This window comes from Montipora capricornis, chromosome 3, assembly GCF_036669925.1.
Source record: "Montipora capricornis isolate CH-2021 chromosome 3, ASM3666992v2, whole genome shotgun sequence".
Taxonomy (NCBI): domain Eukaryota; kingdom Metazoa; phylum Cnidaria; class Anthozoa; order Scleractinia; family Acroporidae; genus Montipora; species Montipora capricornis.
The window spans coordinates 25785135-25804840 of NC_090885.1; the positions used below are offsets into that span (position 1 = coordinate 25785135).

The window sequence follows — 19706 nt, forward strand, 5'->3', positions numbered from 1 at the left end:
AAAAACTTTCCAGACTTGAGATCTACATGGGTTGCTTGGCATCTCTGAAGTAATTCTTAGATACTGTATAGACCCACTGTCTCCACTCATAGTCCAGGCTAACTCATCTTTGTAATGCATTAGTTTAGCAAACCAAACTGAACTAGAGATGGAACTTTGTTCTAGAACAGAGTGTAGAATAATTCACCAAAACAAATTACTCTTAAATCAGATAGCCTGAAGTTATAAACTTAAGCAATATGCCGCACCTGTAATGAGGACAAGATGACCTGTGAATAGCAAAATGTAACGGTTTAATGGCTATAGCAACTCCATTACAACAATATGGCTGCCAAGCAAGACTCGAGAAACAACAAGAAACGTAATACGCATGTGTGGCTACTAGCACCTGCTGGCACAACCTGTTCTTCTCTTTCAGTTAACAAAAAAAGCAGAAAGAATGTGTGGGAAGTCTATAAATGAATTAAATCTGATAAAGTGTTTTAGAAATGGTTCCATCCATATGAAGTAGGGGACTCACGGATCACAATTCCCGCACAATGTAGAGTAACTACTCTGATCTACAGTGTAGTCTTGCAGGTACATGTACTTTGGCAGCCTGCAGGTGCACTGAGGTCTTGGTTTTGAGACAGCAGTGACTGGAGAATCAGATGATGTTAGCAGTGGGCAGGTAGGTGTGGAAGCCAGACGATACAAGGAACTTGTTTCATCTGGGGTAAAGGGGTACCCCATTACACTCGGCTAACTTGACTTAATTATGAAGAATCACAGAGTTGGAAACCAGTGAATTTCTTGTTGAAGCCCCACTTTCCGTCAATAATGTACCAGCCACGAGCTCGAGGCTTATCCCGGTCAGACATGTTTACAAGATCACCATCTTGTAGAGCAGAGGCTTGAAGGAATTTAATGAGTTTTGCCCCCGTTTGGTCCTTTCACTGTATGGATATAGTTGGTTTTGCAACTGTTGTGCTTTGCTATGATATGTTGCAAATCGGATACAGGTATTTGCTCGTTGGTGAACTGGTTTGTTTCACGGACAGAGAGACCTTGGCTGCAGATTCGTGAGCTTAACTGGACTGTTGCAAAGGGAATGCTCAGTTCAGTAACAGGGCCTCCACCGGGCTCTTGGCATGAGAGTTTTGTTTTAAGTTCTTGTACAGCCTTTTTGACAACTGACCAACTTCAATGGAAATGCCAAGGTGTTGTAAAGCATTGGTTTTCACCAGCAAGACAAAATCCAGGAGCAGGGTCAACACATATGAATGCATTGGGACCATCCAAGTGGTGTAGGCCCCCGATCAGTTGTGCAAGGGCATCACAAAGAGTGTTCTCTTTTCATCAGGCAATATGTAGGAGGTTGCACATTTTCTCAGAAGCAGGATGAGTTGCAAATGACATGGAGCTTTTAGAGTGAGGCACAAATGCTGGTAAATGGAATGCGCTTGCCATAGTCTAAGATATCTTGGACAGACATGCTGCGCACATTCTGAATTTCAGGGAATAAGGGAACAGCTTGTTGATGGCCTGGACACGAGGTTGGCTGTCATTCACGACACACACACAGTGTTTTGACAGTTGCGATACTCACACATTACTTGGTGCTTGCATAGTTATGCACTGCAGAAGCTCGCTAGGTGTAGACAGTCATTTCGAGTAATGTACAAAGTAGCTCCAAGGGCATGTTTACTGACAGAACCATTGTGGGAGGACAGTGGACATGTGTGAATTAAGGGCTTTTTGTGCAGTGGCATCTTTTTGGCAGAGGTCATACCATCTTAGTTTGTAATTGGATTCAGGTTGGCTGGGAAGACTCAAGCGGCCTATGACTTGGGAGCAATGGGCACCTTATGACCAAATCTAGCCTGCAAGCAGGCTCTTTTGCAAGTGTCATGGAAGTGGCAAAGCCGCAAGAGGGAGTGGGGTGCAAAAAAGAGCCTGCATCCAAGCCACCCCTTTTTTAATTCTCTGCGTTCCTCCACGAACCCAGTATTCTGATGACCTGGGCTGACAAGCCGCCTACAGTCCTACAATAACCAGGGGAAAAGATTGAATTAAACTTGGCAGGATTTGAGGGCACTGTTATGGAAGCCTTTTGCAAGCTCTCGTGTAAAATGAAGCAAGCCAATGCAGCTAAAGAAAGAACAGAATAAAGCAGTAAATTGCCTACTTGAAGATAATTGAAGACAAGGGACTTGTTCGCAGTGATGCCGACTGGTTATGAAAAAGAAGTTTTATCTTTCAACTGTTCTCTACTGCATTAAAACTCAAAAGGCTATTGGAAGGGATTCAGTTTTAGTTATTAGCCTAATGCAAGACCAAGTTGAAGAGGGAAATTAATGGGGCTTGAACTGTAGCGCTGTACAGGACGTGAAATATTTTTTAATCTGTCTTCCACAAATAATATTTGCATTGGCCGAGCAAGCACTGGACAGCGCTATTGACTTAAGACAAATCTTTAAAATACATCCTGAAAACTCATTGAATCCCACACTGTGGAATTCTGGACTTCTAAATGGTAAGCTTATCGACATTCTCTGTCTGTCTTCATCAGCCGAGTTAAGATGCATAAACTATTTGTAGTTGTGAATCGTATACGTATGAACACTTTACATTTTACAGAAATACAAAAAAAGAGAAGAGTTTGTGGTCAGCTTACTGTGTACAGCGATAAATTTGGCGTTTGCTGATAAATTATCAGAGCTGCGATAAATTTTGATGATTTGACAAATTTTAATCCAATCCATTCACACATCTTCTTGTACTTCGCCTTGACTACTGTTGGTGCAGATTTTCAAAAGGTACATGAGCACTTTTGCCTGTTCCATACTTCACACTGAAAAGGGTTCATATTTGCAAGGAAACTCACATGTGTTTATTTCAGATCATGTTTGTTGACACTTCTCATTGATTCTATTGGCTGGTTATTTGACACAATGCAAATGACAACATGTCACATTCTGAGTGGTGGATATTCAAAAAGGGGTGGATTGGATGCAGGCTCTTCTTTTCCGCCCCAATCCTCTTGCGGTGTCTCCGCTTGCACAACACTTACAAGAGAGCCTGCTCACAGGCTAGACCCAGATCCAACAGAAGATTGTGGTGGATTTGGGGCAGACAATGGTCTTAGCAGCAGATGGTAGTAGGTGGCAGCAGCTGAGAGCATTGAGTATGTGGGACCAGTTGGAGATCGGAGTTCTTCACGTATCTCACCCCCACAATAAAGATCATCAGCAAGCTTTGCTGTGCATCCCTCTTGGATGAAGTCGCCCAAGACTTGACACATTAATTCTTCTAACACCGTCTCAGAGCCAGGCATACCCTTGGCTGATCTTGTGTACATTGTGATGCTGTGAAACGGGGTGCCAATGCCACAGTACCTCATGGAACCTTTGGAGAGGGGTATCTGGTTAAAGGCATGAGATCTAACCTAATGATTATGTACTTTCAAGGAGCAATGGTGTGGAGGGTACCTCTGTCTTAGATAAGCTTGGCGGATGTTGTCTGAAATAGGCGTTATAACGAGGAGACTGTTTAGTTCTCACACAGCGCAAGACAATCCTGGCAGAGGGGAAGGGGGAGGGATGGGTCCTTTTCTCCAGCAGGGCTGAAGGAACCAGGGTCTTCGGCATCCATGCTACTTGTTGGCTGGGGAAATTGATATGGATTAACCTTAACCAAGTGAGGTCAGTAATTAGGTTTTTGAGAGTACATTTAGGTGACATCTCCTCATATGTACCAGGGGTTTCCACGTGGTTTGTGAAAGTGCCATTCGCTTCCAAAAAGTTGTCTTTGATAAAGGACATAAGGTGCTAGTCTTCAGGGCATTCATCTGGTTTAAGTTTAATATTGTCGAAGTCCAGAAAGTATGGTTCAGTTGACTGAAATCCTTACAAGATGGAATTCATTGAGGTGGAAATGTTGGCCATGGTGTGACGGGAAATCACGGGAGAGTAATTGGCTGTGATTTGGCCCAACATCAATTTGAGGTGGGTGCAATACTGTTGTGCAGTTCTGTGAGAGGCTGAGGGCACAGATTCAGCATCATCCTGGAGGCATGTAGGGAAGTATCAGGGGTTTTCTTTAGGCATGTCAACGCCGTCACCAAGAAAGCTTGCAAATTATGATCCAGTAAGAGAGTGTATTGAAGAGTTTGTCTTGAGGCTTCGAACAAAGTTATCGTCTAACGTTTGGTTAGAGACCACTGTTTAAGACAGAAGACCATATGAATTGATGTGTGCTTAGTGTAGGGTCGTTGCGTAGTTTGACAAGAGGAACAGCTGTAGGCTGAGCTGAATTGCTATCTCCTTGTGTCAATGTACTGGCTTTCTATTTTTTTGAGACGTGGGTACGAATGAACACTGCCACATCACCAATGATGATAAGGCGATATGTGAATAGCAAACTGTAATGATTTAATGGTGGCTATAACAGCTTGGTTACAACAATAAAGGCTGCTGAGCAAGGCATGAGGAACAGCAACATACATAATAATGCATGCATGTCCAATTACATGTATGCCCACTGGCACTGAGCAAATAACAATACTCCATTAAGTTTTTATGCGTTGTAACTGCACAGCATGCCATGTGCTTGTATCTTATTTAAACCTTGAAATTGAGTGCAAATTAAACAATGGGGCTAAAGGAACCCTTTTTATGAACTACATGAAATGTTTTTAAAGTTAATACATATCCACAACCAAACCAGTTAATACATTTAGGATCGTGATATTTAATGATGTCTCGCAAGATGCTTGTTAGCAAACTCATGAAGCTATAATCAAGTCATCATTAAAATTTTTTTGGCATTTGTTATGGTTACATAATATAGCTAAGTCATTTGTGGTGATTCACAAATATTATTGTTTTTCACCATGAAGTTTTCGTGCATTCATGATAATGGAACATTAAGCAGCTGTAAACATTTTCGTATCAAGACTATATCTACTGGTAAGTCAAAAATACTACTTATGTATGTATTGAACCTAAAAAGGAACAGGAAGATGTGCAGCCACTCAATGTATTTTTTTTATCTTCACTGTAGTTACAAATTTGGAAGAAGTACATTGCATGGGAAAAAAGCAACCCACTGAGAACTGAGGACACTGCTTTGCTTACCAAGAGAGGTTTGATTTTGATTTTTTAACCTTTTGTGATAAATGTAGAGAATAAGGGAAAATGAGTTCCCAATGTCAGAAAGTTTAATTGTCAAATCATTGCAATGATTTAATTTTATATTGGTCAGGTGGGATTAAGAAAGATTTTTTTTTTCATTGATGGACTAAATAATATTTAAGCTTCAATGGTATATGCCAGCCTTAACAAAGGCTCAACAAAACCTTCACTGGTTACTGTGCAATATTTGTTATCAGAAGTTACCTTTGTGTAGGAAACTCACTTGTATAAACTTTGTTAATTCAATCTATTATCTTGACTTCCCAGACCTCAGCTGGATAAATTGGCTCTTCGGTGTGTGGTTCAAACGCAAACAGAAACCATTGATAGTGAATGATAGAACGTATTGGAACATTTTACAAAAACTGTGGTTGTCATTATGGGAGTGTCTTGGATCTGATGCAAAAACAAAAGAGAAACTTACTGACCTTAGAAGCTATGACAGTGCAGTGTTTATAAACTATAAGTTTTAAAAAGGTGGAGCGAAAACAAACTTGGTATTTGATTTCTTTTCCTCCCATCCTCTATTGGAGAAGTGAGCTTATTCCTGTACAAGTTGAATGAATGTGCTCTTGCACATGACTAAAACACGGCATTACTATTCTGTGGGTGGGGGTAGGAGATGAGGGGTGGGGAGTGGGGGGTAGGGGGTGAAGGGTACCATAGCTGAAACAACCCAAACCTTTAGAAAAGAACTAACCCTAGGCCTAGTCATTAGGGAGTTTAAACAAAGATGACGGCTACGGCTACCGCAACACCACGAAGGAACAATATTATTGGTTAAGAAGGAAAAATGCATGTGATGCACGTGCAGCACAAATTTCCTTGCATTTCTTTGCTGTACTCCACAAAACAACAACATGAAATCACCACATTTTTGGTTTTGACGACAATGTGAGGATATAACAATGAATCATTCATTTTCTGTTTCGACTTCAAAACCGTTCGTGTCGAGGATGGTTCGCCGGTATTGTACAAGGTGAACAAGACAGAATAATCCCAAAATATGTGCGATAGCATTAAGCTATATTTTGGATTGACGTTGTCGTTGCAGTAGCTGTTGTCTTTGCTTAAACTCCCTATTATCTAAAGCATAGTGTTTAGGCCTAATGTTAGCATTGTTGTAAGGGTTTGGGTTGTTTCAGCTATGGTACCCTTCACCCCAACCCTCACCCCCTACCCCCACCCCCGGAATAGTTATGCCAGTAAAAAATAGCATATCAATCATGAATACCAGGGATGGTGCAGTGGTGAGAGAACTCGTCTCCCACCAAGGAGTCATTGCTATTGTTATTTTAATTACAATAATAATAATAATAATATCCACCTTTAGCCACCTCCACTTCGGTGAATAGTTTTTTCAGTATAATACTAAAACAGTGAAATAATCTAGCACACTCATTTATTTCTGCAAAGATTACAATATTTTTGGGCACAAATCCTGCAAAAGTTGCTCCCAGTTTGAGTAGCCAATCAGCGTGCATGTTCAGCGCTATAATCTTTTGTTTTAGTATATACTACTAATAATTATTATTATTATCTGCTTAAAATTTGCAAATACTCTATTGCTCTGTACATAATCGTTTGACAAACCTTTTTACTATTCAACCACCTGTTGCTGTTGATGGAGCGGTTCTTAAAAAATGTTAAATTATTATAGTTTGTTTCATTTCTGTCCTGATACAGTGGTGTATGCATATGAGCAATGTCTTCAGACTATGGGATTTCATTCTAATATGTGGTGTGAAGCAGCACTTTATCTGGAGAAAGTCAGTCAACAGTTGATGGACAAAGGGGTTTGTTGACCACTTTTGTGGAACTTCTATTATTCAAGAGAGAAAGCTTCACTAAGTTTATGGATGAAAGTACTTACACCCTCCTCTGAACTAGTCCACGTTCTATTCTGAGATTTACAGACGGTATTCATAAATGGCAGCTAAGTGATTATTCTTTTGTCTTTATGCTAATCACCCTCACTAGCCTCGTGTAGGAACAAAATTCAAAAGAATTTTTGCTCCAAAGTGAGGCTAGTGAGGATGATTGGCACAAAGACAGAAGAATAATGTTTTGGCTGCCATTTCTGAATAATGGTCTGTTCTCTGCTTTTCTCCAAGAAGGGGGAGGGTTAACCAATTATTAATCATACTTACAGTGTACATGTCAAGGTAGACATGTATGTAAGAAACATATCAATAAAAGATCTGTTTTATTTTGGGTTTTTTTTTGTTTTATTGTCTTCATTATCCGAAGCTAAAACTCAAGCAGTTGTGAACAACCATGCACACAAATTCAAATCTCCCTGAACTGCCTGGGACAACCTGTAATCATGAGTCAAGGATTTGACCTCTCTCATTTACCTCTCCCTGGGTGTATTTTGATATTTTGTTGTCATCATTCCTCCATTGATGACTTACTTTCATCCATCATACAGGACATGCAAGGTTCAAAAGTTCTTAGTGATGAAGCAGTTGGAATGTACGAACGAGCTATCACAGGACTGATGAAACGCAGCATGTTGCTGAACTTTGCATATGCCGACTTTGAAGAGGTAATTTTAATTCTGCCATTCGTCGCTTACAAGTGGCCATGAATCTGCACCTCTGGGTTCAGGTAATGCTAAAGCAGCAATCTAGTGGGGCAGCACTAAAAGCCAGAATCCAGAAACCGGAAACCAGAAACCAGAAACCAGAATTATCCACAATTCACTGTGCTGACAGTGTCTGGTGTGGCTGTGAAGACCAATGCTGGAATGACAGCCTATCCACAGCCTCTGCACTTGTGGTCACTGTCTCTTTGTTGCTCTTAATTTTCCTTGTTTTGTGCCCTTTTTTCGTCTGAAGCAATCTCACATCCTGAGGTTCTTGTTCACGGTTTGTCTTCAACGTGAGTGATATTGTGCAAGGTTTTCCCATTTCTCTAAGTCTAAGTCTATGGCTTCATTTCTTTTTTGCACTCATCTTTGAAACATAGTTGTGGATGGTTTTTCAATATCAACACTGAATGCGAATTGGCCTACCATTACCAGAAATCCTTTCTTCAGATGTTTGTCAGGGTTGAAGAATGTATGAACCCTGGCAGTTATGGTCAGGGGTCACTTGTCATTAAAATGTTAAGGTGATTGGTCTTTATTTGTTGGTTCTCTTTGCTTATAAAGGGAAGGATGAAGTTTCAGAAGGCAAAGGAAATTTATGAAAAATATCTAGCCCTAGAGAATATTGATCCAACTTTGGTAAGTTGTGTCTAAATTTAAAACTTATTCTTTTTTAAGCTTATTTATTTATTTATTTATTTTATTTATAACAACTTTATTTGCAAAGAACATCGCAAAAAGGGTGCTGCCAGGGAAGAACTGAATCCTCATATACGGCAACCCCCAAAATAGATTAGAATAAAACAAATATAATATATTAATAAACATTAAAGATAGAAATATTAAGAAACTATAAAATATAAATACATTACACGGTCATTAAAAATATTTGAACTATAAAAAATTAATTGTTATGGTTTTTGTCTTGAAGACCATAAACTAGATGACTTCATCTTTCAGTATAGTGCAGCTTAGTGCAGTAGTGAATAATAGAATAATAACTTACAATTATGTATAATTATTTCTAAAGAAAGTGACATCTCCTAAGAGATGAGACATCATTTTCAGGGTATTTGTTTTCATCTGAATAGCCATTAATTTTTTAGCATGCATTCATGTTTAACATGTTGAGTTTTAACTTGTACAAATGATTTGTATTTATCGAAAATGTTCATGTACAGGTTTATATACAATACATGAAATTTGCAAGACGTTCCGAAAGCATAAAGGAGAGCAGGACAGTTTTCAAAAGGGCAAGAGAGGATCCCAGGACCAATTTTCATGTGTGTATTTGTTTCATACAGTTGTTTTTCAAGAATTAATACACTATGATGGTATTAGCTTAAAGAGGGTGCATTGGGTAGTAGCTTTGAAGTGGCAACCATCATCTCTTAAGTCTTATTCAGCTTGGCCCCGTAGAATAATGTAACAATGTTACAATGTTATAAAAACTTCTGGTGCAAAAAGTGTTTTAGTGTTGCATTATGGGAGTTGGTGTCAGTAAGAACTTTCAGACTTTCTGCCGGGAGAATCTTGTACCATGAAAATCTTTTTTTATAATAAGAATAAGATTTAATAAGATTTCTTTCTTTCATTGGGTAGTGCCAGAGCCAGAAGCACATGACCTTAAAGTATGTGACTTGCAACTCTTTTCCTTGGAACAAAGCTGGCGATTCTAGGACACCAATTTTATGCCCAATATAATTATGGCTGAAAATATGATCGGGGAAAATGCGCGAGCTACATTACATCCAAATAAGGACATTTTTAAACTCAAAAAACCCAGTTTTGAAGCACAGTTAAATGCTTCAAGGTCCTGAGATTCTGGCCAAGGCTAGTTAGTTGCATTCTGTTTTTCCCTGACCTTTTTCTTCCCAATACTTGTGTCTTCATTAATTAATTTTGTAGGACACGGTATAATACTTCTCACATCCAACGATGGCTAAACCAATCAACGCTCCACAATTGCACTATTCAAATTATCGATTTTTAAAATAAAAATAATTTATGTATTTTATATTATTGTTCATGACTCACTTGTTTAATGGTCTTCAGGTTGGTTGCATGACTCTGAGGTTGGCCCATAAAGGAAAGACCATCAAAATATCATTCTTTTAAAAAACTGAATAATGTGAAACACAATTTTTTTACCCAACAGGTTTTTATCTCTGCTGCTCTAATGGAGTATTATTGCAGTAAAGTAAGTTTTCCCTCCAGTTTTTTAATGCAGAAGGTTTCAGGTAGAAAAAAATTGATACCATTAACAAAGTACTGTACGAGCCATCTGATGAACTTTTTGTTTTTGTTGTGTTTTTTTCAGGACAAATCCATTGCATTTAAAATCTTTGAGCTAGGGTTAAAGGTATCAACATACAGTTTTTAAATTATGTGTATATGTTTTAATTGTACTTGTTATTTTACATCCTTGTTCTAAGTTCCTTTTATTTTTGTTTGGATTAGAAACATATGAACGAAACAGACTATGTGTTGGCATATATAGATTATTTATCACATTTAAATGGTAAGCTTCTTATCTGCATCATCTTTCATTCACATGACAATAATAATTATTATTATTCTTCCTTCTCCCTGTTTTGAAGACTCACAAAAAAGCTATTTTTGGAGTGTCATTAGACAACATCCTAAGTGAGCATTATTTTTATGATCCTTTTGTAGATGACAACAACACAAGAGTACTGTTTGAAAAGGTTTTGAGTTCCATGCCAAACGAAAAGGCCAGGTTTGTATGTCAACAAATTTACTAACAAGTATCATTGATGGAGATATTTAATGTATAAGTTAACTTTGCAAAATTAAGATTTTGTGTTGTGATAAATGACACTGACACTTTGATTTCCTTATTAACATTTCTTCAGCGATGTTTGGAGTAAATTTTTGGAGTTTGAAGCCACGTGTGGTGACTTAGCCAGCTTAGTCAAGGTTGAGAACAGAAAACTGGAAGCCTACAGAGAGGTTAGTTTGGTGTGCAACACCACAAAAACCATAACAGTACTAAGCGGGGATATACAATGCAGGCCTAGTGCTAATAACTACTTAAAGTATTTGCAAGGCTGCTGAGGTATTATGATCTACACAGAAGACATGCAGGGCCATAAAGCTAACCATTCAGCATTCAGCGTTCTGCAAAATACCCCTGCCCTTAGAGGACAGCAAAGAAATGTTCAAGACAATGGAATGAATTGCCTTTGCTTTTGATTATTGGGAATTTAATATTTTTGGGCATCATATTTTTTCTTTGAGATATTTCTTTTCTCTTTTGTCACCTAATAACATTAAATTTTGTTCTCATTTTTCAGGAACTGGAAGGCCATGAAACATCAGTGCTTGTAGACAGATACAAGTACCTGGATCTCTTTCCTTGTACTCCACTGGAGCTTAAAATAATGGGCTATGTGGTAAATAGTAGTAGTAAGCTTTTAGAGACATTAAGGACATCTAGAGTTTTTGAAGTTTGAAAACTGATCAAAACTGAATTAATTTTTTTAAGAGATAAGTGCCATGCGTCATTTTTAGCCAACATTCCTTTTGCTTTTAACTTGCCAATGGGAATTTTCTTGTCAAATGTAGGGCTCCACAAGACAAAACAGTAGTTTGTCAAACATCCTCTCCTCTGTAGCCACTCAAGACGAGCAGACTGAAGAAAAACCAGTAAAATTCCCTCGACCAGACACATCACAGATGACACCATTTAAACCAACAGCAGGAGCAGGTAAGGAAACGTTAACCACAATGTAAGGGATATTAATTTGTCTAAAGAGTCTTACAGAAGGAGTGTTAAAGAAGTGGTACTTTTAAAGAACATAATTATCCTGAAATAGTCTTGAAAAAAAGTTAATGCTGATTTCTTATGTGTCCAGACCTGTTGAAATACCAGTACACTATTTTGCCATTTCAGTGGGTGTTCACTCTGTACCAGGTGGAGTCTTCCCAATTCCTCCGGCAGCACAACATCTCATGACTCTGTTGCCTCCTCCAACTTGCTTTCAGGTATTTTACGGATTAAATAAATAAATAAAGTGCAAATTCCACTAGACAGATGGTGCCCAATTGTACGAAGCATAAGATAGCTGACAAGCTCAATAATTATGATTATTATAATTATTTTCAGCAGACCTAATGTATATCCCTGAGTACATATTACATACATGAGGGAGACGATAGACATTTGAAGCATGATTGACAAATAAACCAAATAAGCTGATTTGCTGTTAAGCCATGCATCATGAAAATCTCACAGGACTTTTGTTGTCTTAATCAGAAAAACCAGTGCTACGTACTTCACATTGGCAAATCATTTCAATAAAAATTGCTTTGCCCACTCTGCTGAGATTTAATTAGATGACTGTTATTTTAGGGAAATAATTAATGAAACTGCCCTCGCTGAATAAATTATCATAATGTCACTGTTGTGGTTGATACCAAAGTCTTTGGGTTGCACTTTCCACCAGTATACAATAAATTGAAAAATCAGTTTCTTTGTGCCAGTCATTGTTCTGAATGTTGTAAACAAGTTACTTTGTATGTTACAAAGGGCCCGTTTGTGATGGTGGAAGATTTTATCAGGCTGACATTGGAATGCCAGTTACCTGATCCTCCAGTCTCTGGTACGTGACAATAAACTCTGTTCTAAAGTATACAGTCAAGCGACATGAATATTCATCAATTTCCAATATGGCAGCATTTCTTTGCATTTTTCCCCAAACAAAGCAAATTATAATGTACATGGCTCTACTTTATAGACGTTGGCCTTCATAAACCAAACAAATAAGTTCAAGTTCACAACTGAGATGAACTGGACTTGGTATCTATTCTTTGGAATTCCTTAGCATTGCTTTTTTTTGTCGCCATACATTCTCTGTAATTTTGTACCTTTGGAATTACAGGAAATGTATGGCAGAAACTTTCTTTAATAAAATAATTTCTAATAGCCATTCTCTCCAACTTTATTCCGCCACACCTTTGAGCACATATCACGAATACTTTTCATCGTTTTTTCATCATTTTGAACTTCCACGCAAAGCTTTGAATTTCTCTCCATCTTACCCTGGTTACCCATGATGCACTGAAGGGCGTTAACTCATCTATTATTGAAGAGTTTTTCTGCAAACAAAGTTTTAGTCTCCTTTGGAGCTGTCTTTCAGGGTGTCAAACGGCTGCTCGCATTGGAACCACATTCCTTTCTCAGATTGAGCCATTATTCACAGCTACAGTTCCATTTTCTTGAACTGTATCGTGCGACTCAACCAATACCTCTCCGTTCATCAATGCACTCTATCACCACAAATATGCAGGTCTGGTGTTTGCATTTTTGAAAGCGACCGTGTTGACCATGAGTGCAAGAATAAGGGGCTATTCACATGATTCCGGAATGATTTTCTTTCGTTAATGAATTCCGTTCCAGAATGAAGTTTGCACTGCATTCACATGACAAAATCGATCTGCTCCAGGTTTTTGTGTCAGATAAGAATACAAAGATGGCACAAGTCTCGCATGAAATATCATTGTGCATTTTAATAGAATATATAGCTGCAACGGTAATGGACAGTTTGACCATAGGGCTGCTTCTCTTGACTAAACATGCCATCAGAAACAGTGAAAAGGTATACAGTAGTTAATTGGACACTCGCCCTTACTAAACGGTTTGCAATTTTCATGTTGGAATGAAGTCTGTTTCCTTTTTACATGATACCACAATGAAATTTCATCCCAGAACGAAATTTTCACTCAGATCGAAAACCGAAATGAAGTCATTCTGGAATGACTTATACAGGTCCTGGAACGGAATTTCGTCTCACAATCATGTGAGCAAATACAAAGAAATATATAGAGATGGAGTGAACTCGTTCCAGAATGAAAGTCATTCCAGAATCATGTGAGTAGCCCCTTAGTGGAGAACTGAAAGGATGTAAATATAATCACATGATGTCTAGTAAAAATCGGAGCACATCATTCTGTAAAAAAGCTAGGTAATAGCAAGGCTTTCTTTTATGGTACATGAGGTTTTGCCTAGGTCAAAACTCTGATTCAATTTGCAGCCAGAAACTAGGCAAGTACACAAATAGTTTCCAGATGAGTACTACTGTTTTAAAATTATGGGTACTATTGCCACCGAAAGTAAATACTTTTTCTTGGATGGTCGAAATTGTCTCGCGGTTTCAATCCAAATACCTACATGGGGCTGTCAGAAAATCGCAATGAATGATTTTTCTCACACTCAATTGGCTTACCTTTTTGGTTGTTTTAATAGACCATCAAAACAATAGGAATGTACTTCCAATGTGAGCAGCCGTTCCTTTAGGGGGAGTGTTGTGTGACATCCCTAAAGACGGCTGCGAAGGAGACTAACAAAGTTTGTAATGACCTCAAGATTTCATGAGATTGCCCTTGTTTCAGTAACATTGTCCACTGTAGGCTCTCAGAGATGAAGTTATAAAGCTCCCCAACATGATCTAACTTGATCTGCCTCCACACACCAAAGATCCTGTGCATTAAATCATTCTTTGTTCTGACATTTGCTATGGACTTCCGTAACTCTCTTTTGATGTAGGGCCAAACATTTTAATGAACAGATATTTTAATCAGACAAATGTGCTGACCTCTCTGTTGGGGTTATTCCATTTTGTCTTTTCAATTAATACTAATTAACTGAAAAGCTCATGTTATACCAAGACTTACAACATGAGCTCTATGAACATTGACATTCATGAAAAGGTAGTCTAATTCTCTTTAAAATACCAGGCAATTACTGGGCATATTAATTAAGCAGTTATTGTAAGAGTTGCCATTTACAGATTTTAGACTTCCAACACCATAATAGCAAATACATCCCCTAGCCTTAGTTTTTTTTAAGGGTGGATAGTGCTGTCAACCTGTTAAATCACTATCCACTGGATAACTCAATATTATTGGTTTTGCTAGTGTTTATCTGGCGCCAGTTGTTTGAAGGGTGGATAGCGCTATCCACTAGGTAAATCACTGTCCACTGGATAACTCAACATAATTTTTATTGGTTTTGCTGGTGCTTATCCGCTGGATAGTGATTTATCTGGTGGATAGCGTTATCCACCTTTTGAACAATCAAGGACACATCATCAAACTTAATATCTTACAAAGGGATTTAGGACAAATTAGGTGTAAGTTGTACCTCGTCTTCTTTTGGCAAATGAAAAACTTCCATTTTCTCTGTTACTCATCTGCAGTCTTGTCACATGCTTTTTGCACTACTCAACTTGTTTTCTCTTATTTACTTTTCAAACCACCATTTTCCTTTTTTTCTGACCTTCTGTGCTATCTAAGTGTAGCATCCTTTGCACAGTTTTCCCATCATTAATTTATAATCTTTGTTGTGATGACTTGCAAATTATTGTCTTTTCGACAGACACATAACGGCACTTCTGTATTGACTTGTGAACTTCCTTTCCTTTTCCTTCCTCTTCACTTTAAATTCTACACCAAGCCTGTATTTCTTCAGTTGTTATTATGTAGAATGCCTGTTGTGGTTTTTTTTGGTAATTTGACAGTCTTGACAGTTTGGCTTTGTTTGTTTTTCTATAAGCAAATTTCAGTTATCTTCATGAGCCATGCTATTTAGTGTAAGGGTTTGCCATCTTATTATGTGAAGACATGTATGTTTCATCAAAGGTGCTGCAGGAAATAAAATATGTTCTTTCCTCTAGCTACTCGTGTGTTGTAAAATACCAAACGTACTTTTGAAGTGGAACCAAAAAGTTTGAATTTGCAAGGTGTTTTAGATAATAATTGCAGTAATGTGTGTCCACAGGTCTACCAGATGCTGAGGTTCCTGTGAATGGTGTAGAGGATGGTGAAGAAAGTATGGAAGTAGACCAGCAAAAGCGTGGTGTAAAGCGTCCTGGTGTAGATCATGAAAGCGACGATGAGAGTTCCTCTGCTGCCCCCCCTGTAAATGACATCTACAGAAGCCGTCAACAGAAGAGAGTGCATTAATGCATCAGTTGAATATTACTTAGAAATACCAGAGCATCTTGGATTGCATCCATGTTGTTCAAGTGAACAATCACGATTCCTTATCCAGATAGATCTTCATACACATATACTGTGACTTGCCACTACCAGCTTCACTTTGTAAAAGGGAATCCCGTAGAATTCTTACTCTCAAACACCCAGACATTGACAGCTGGAAGATAAGGCCGGTGAAGGTCGTTTTTCCCCCTGGTAGAAGGAATGAAAGGATGCTAGTAATGTTGTATATTTTTGCAGTACCAGTATTTCACAAGAGTCGACTCTGCACATAGAGCATTGTTAAGAGTCTTTGATCAAAGTCTCCATGCACATTTCACTTGTGCATCAGTCACAGTGCTTAGTTGTAAGTGGAGAGTTCCCATTATTCTATTCTTAATTAAGCATTGTTTTTACCATCAATTAAAATAGGTTTGCATTAATTTCATTGGATTGCTAGGAAGTCAAATGTACAAAATCTGCAACCATTCGTAACTTTTAATACTTCCTCCATACAATAGGGTAATCTATTTATTATTTTGGGACCCTCTTTTAACTTAATGTAATCTGTGGAGAGTAGGGGACTCGGACTGTGCTTGGTTTTAGGAATGAGTACTGTTTCACGTTTTTGTTACTTTTAGTGACATGTTGCCAGTTGCAGTAAGAAGAAGTTTGCAGTTAGGCAAGACAACTTGAAAATCAAATACTGAGTACACATAGCGTCAAAGAGTGGCAGTTGGCATAGTGGAAATGGCCACTATCAAAAATACCATAATACGCTTTCTTTGCCCCCAAAAATTTTGCATAAGCATTGTTCCAGTTTCTCTTGGAACCACTGTAAGTCCCAAGAGAAAACAAAAACAATGCTTAGGCAAAATTTTGGAGGGCGAACAAAGAGTATTATGGTGTTTTTGATAGTGGCCAATTATTGTTACTCAATGTAATGTTAGAGAGTAAATAGACCTGTTTGCAACTGGGACAGTTGTAACATCCAGTTGTCATAATTACAACATTTAGACTACATAAAAACTATAGAACTTTTACTTGTCAATAAACCTCATTGCAGAAGTTGCTCATTGTCTTTATTATTTTACTCCATGAGACATGAATAAATTATTATGGTGTAATGGCAGTAATTTGTTTAGAGTGGAATTGCACTTGTCAGGCTAGTGAATATGCACTTCATTTTTGATAATAATCTAGAAGTTCCCTTGATATTGAAAATAAACATTACCCACAAATGACAGGAGGTGACCAGTTCACTATTTCACAACAGTGGTAGAGTTGAATTTGGTATGCCGCCCAGTGGTGAGAGCAGGAATAGATCCTTACCAATTTGGATCACTGTAAATCATAGAGCAGTTTTCAATTGAGTGTGGTAGAACAAATACCAAAGTAATTATTACTTTGACCAAACACAGCAATTGCAAACAATGCAATGAACCAATCCAAATTTGTAGCAATTCCATGTAACTTGCTCAAAGCGCGGGAAGAATCGTATGTGAGTCACGATTGGTTTTCCCTCTCAATGGTTGATGATGGTACAAGATTCTTAAACCAATCACTGAGCGTAGCAATTGCAGTCGTGTAATTACTTTTGGCTGTCATTTGAAAACTGCTCTATCACATCACATGAAATTGAAGATGGTCGAAGGGGCTAAAGCAACTCCCAGGAGTCAATGGGTTAATGCAAGTAGATTAGGGTCGGGATACTACTCACAGACCCTAATAAATACTAATCTATTTCAACATAAATTGAAGGAGATAAAGAAGAAAGCAAAGATGGAAAAGGAGAGGGGATTGTACAATGGGGACTTGTTATCCTCTGGCCCAGGTTTGATTCCCAGACTCAACGTCATCTGTGGGTTGTTGGCTTTTACTCTATGTGCAAAGGCGTTTCTCTGGTCTTCCCCCTCTTATTGAAAAAAAAAACCCACCAGTATTTATTTTGATTTTCTCTTCTTTAATTTCATGTAAATTTGATTTTTGCTGATAAATGTCTGACAACTCTCAAAACACCAGCTTGAAATCTTTCATAGTAATTACTGGTACTTTACCTTTTTCAACTTGTTTCATAAGACCCAAATTAATTTTCATGTTAGACTCCCACTCTGTCTTATGCCAGACAATTTCACTTGTTAACTGGGGGCATCCTTGGGTGCCTGAGGAGTCAATGGGGTTAACCGGTCAAGAGGTCATGTCCCCCTCCATTAATAGGGAGCTTATGTGAGGACGACGACAACGGCTACGAGAATGCCACAAAACAATGGGTTTAATGAGCAAAAACAAAAGCTCTGCACGCCCTGCACGTGCGTTTTGCATTTTGGTACATTTCTTTGCCGTTCTTGTCCTTACAACGACGTGAATTGACCAAAGTTGAGGTTGTGTAGAGGACGTGAGAACCTGACAGAACATGTTAATTTTTTCACAAACAACCACACCGTTCATGCCAATTTTATTCCTGTAATGTTGATACACTTTCCATTCCGAACGACTTGGGGGTTTTAACGAAATTATTACAATAACGGGAAATGATATTTTTGGACTACGTTCTCCTTGGCGACGTCGTCGTCCTTGCTTAAGCTCCCTAATATCCTAAGTGAGACTGCCATACTTCATTAGCCCTCATTCCTATTCAGGGCAGCCTGTACTCTTTAAGTTTCCTGTAATGAAATTCTTAAAGGAGCACTGTCATGCTAAATTTGCCTTTTTCCGGGCATAACTACGTAAAAATTTAAATTAGTACTTTAGCTAATACCTACAACATTCCTGACAACCCACTGCGAAGATATGAAATGTATTTATGGCACAAAGAGCTATTCACATTTAATTTTTGGCACCTTTCACAAGACTGTCTCCAAAGTTAAAAAATTGGCCACTTTTTTCAAGTTTCAATCCATTTCCATCCTCTCTATCCTTGGCAGCAAACAACAAAGAATAGCTTCAGTGCACTTCAGAGGTTATTGGTAACTAAACTACAACATTATTTTTGGTCTTCACTGATGCAAAGACGTCTTCTTGTGTTTTGAAGATTGACTAGAATGGCTTGATACTGCCCCTTTAAGATCCTTGATTTTGAGTGAGTACAAATAAATCTTGTCTTGTCTTTGTTATACTAAATCCCCAATAAGAATCACCAATTTTTATCCACGATTTATTTTTTTCGTTTCCTTGTTTTCTTTTTTTACGTGGAAGTTGCATGTTTTTGCAATTTATATTGACCTGCATTGTCGGAATAAGCTGGTGTATGGACTAAGGATATCCCACAGGAAAACAAAGCATGAAACCACATAAATTACTTGTCGGTGTCCTACTGTACGGTTCCAGAGAATACTTCGAAATTCTCCAATCTTTCACCTTCAGGTAGCATGTTGTTAAGTCTTTCCATCGTGGGTACCAGGCGCTTGAGATTTCCGTCAATTCTCTTTAAGTTTGCGTTCATCTCTTCTACTTTTCTTAGCTGCCCAGCCTCAACAGAGAATCTCTTAAACCTGTCATTTACCCGACGCAAAACTGCGGCGCTGTAAGCATCAATTTCTCGAACTCGTGATGACAGCATGTTCTGGTCAAATGCCACGGCTTCGGCACATTGCTTTAGGTGCTGCTCGTACCGAGTGCACAATGAAAGACAAGGACGAGGGTCAAATCTATCTAAAAACTCCAACTCTCTGGCCGCAGGTACATTTACTGTTCCGCGAAGAAGCGGATAATAAAAAGGCAGTCTGGTAATGTTTTTTATGTCCTCATCTTCACCTTTAGTGGCACTCTTCGAAGTCCCGCTTGGAGCGTTAACCACCATAATATCTTCCAGCTTGGCTCGCTGTTTGGGTCGTGGTTTGCTGTCTTCCTTTTCCACAGAAAACGAAGTAACATTTTGATGGCCTGTCTGACTAGCCAAACTATTGCTTTGATCTTGCCCCATGTAGAATGTTCACCTAGTATTA

At 38.4% G+C, this 19706-nt stretch overlaps 2 protein-coding genes across 2 annotated transcripts in view; one reads left to right on the plus strand and one right to left on the minus strand.

Annotated features, from left to right (window-relative positions):
• LOC138042655 (cleavage stimulation factor subunit 3-like) overlaps positions 1 to 16830 on the plus strand; it is a 37941-nt gene extending 21111 nt beyond the window's left edge. Inside the window, exons 12-26 of the mRNA XM_068888602.1 lie at positions 5044 to 5125; positions 6861 to 6970; positions 7606 to 7722; positions 8329 to 8403; positions 8946 to 9047; positions 9923 to 9964; positions 10085 to 10126; positions 10225 to 10285; positions 10441 to 10504; positions 10641 to 10737; positions 11082 to 11180; positions 11353 to 11494; positions 11681 to 11772; positions 12317 to 12389; positions 15566 to 16830. Coding sequence (XP_068744703.1) covers positions 5044 to 5125; positions 6861 to 6970; positions 7606 to 7722; positions 8329 to 8403; positions 8946 to 9047; positions 9923 to 9964; positions 10085 to 10126; positions 10225 to 10285; positions 10441 to 10504; positions 10641 to 10737; positions 11082 to 11180; positions 11353 to 11494; positions 11681 to 11772; positions 12317 to 12389; positions 15566 to 15750 — 1383 coding nt within the window. The 3' untranslated portion in view covers positions 15751 to 16830. The remainder of the gene's footprint in view (positions 1 to 5043; positions 5126 to 6860; positions 6971 to 7605; positions 7723 to 8328; positions 8404 to 8945; positions 9048 to 9922; positions 9965 to 10084; positions 10127 to 10224; positions 10286 to 10440; positions 10505 to 10640; positions 10738 to 11081; positions 11181 to 11352; positions 11495 to 11680; positions 11773 to 12316; positions 12390 to 15565) is intronic.
• Positions 16831 to 18926: 2096 nt separating this feature from the next.
• The window catches only part of LOC138042656 (BLOC-1-related complex subunit 5-like), an 869-nt gene continuing 89 nt past the window's right edge, over positions 18927 to 19706 (minus strand). The window contains exon 1 of the mRNA XM_068888603.1: positions 18927 to 19706. This exon is cut by the window's right edge and continues 89 nt beyond it. Within this exon, the coding sequence (XP_068744704.1) occupies positions 19073 to 19684 (612 nt within the window). The 5' untranslated portion in view covers positions 19685 to 19706 and the 3' untranslated portion in view covers positions 18927 to 19072.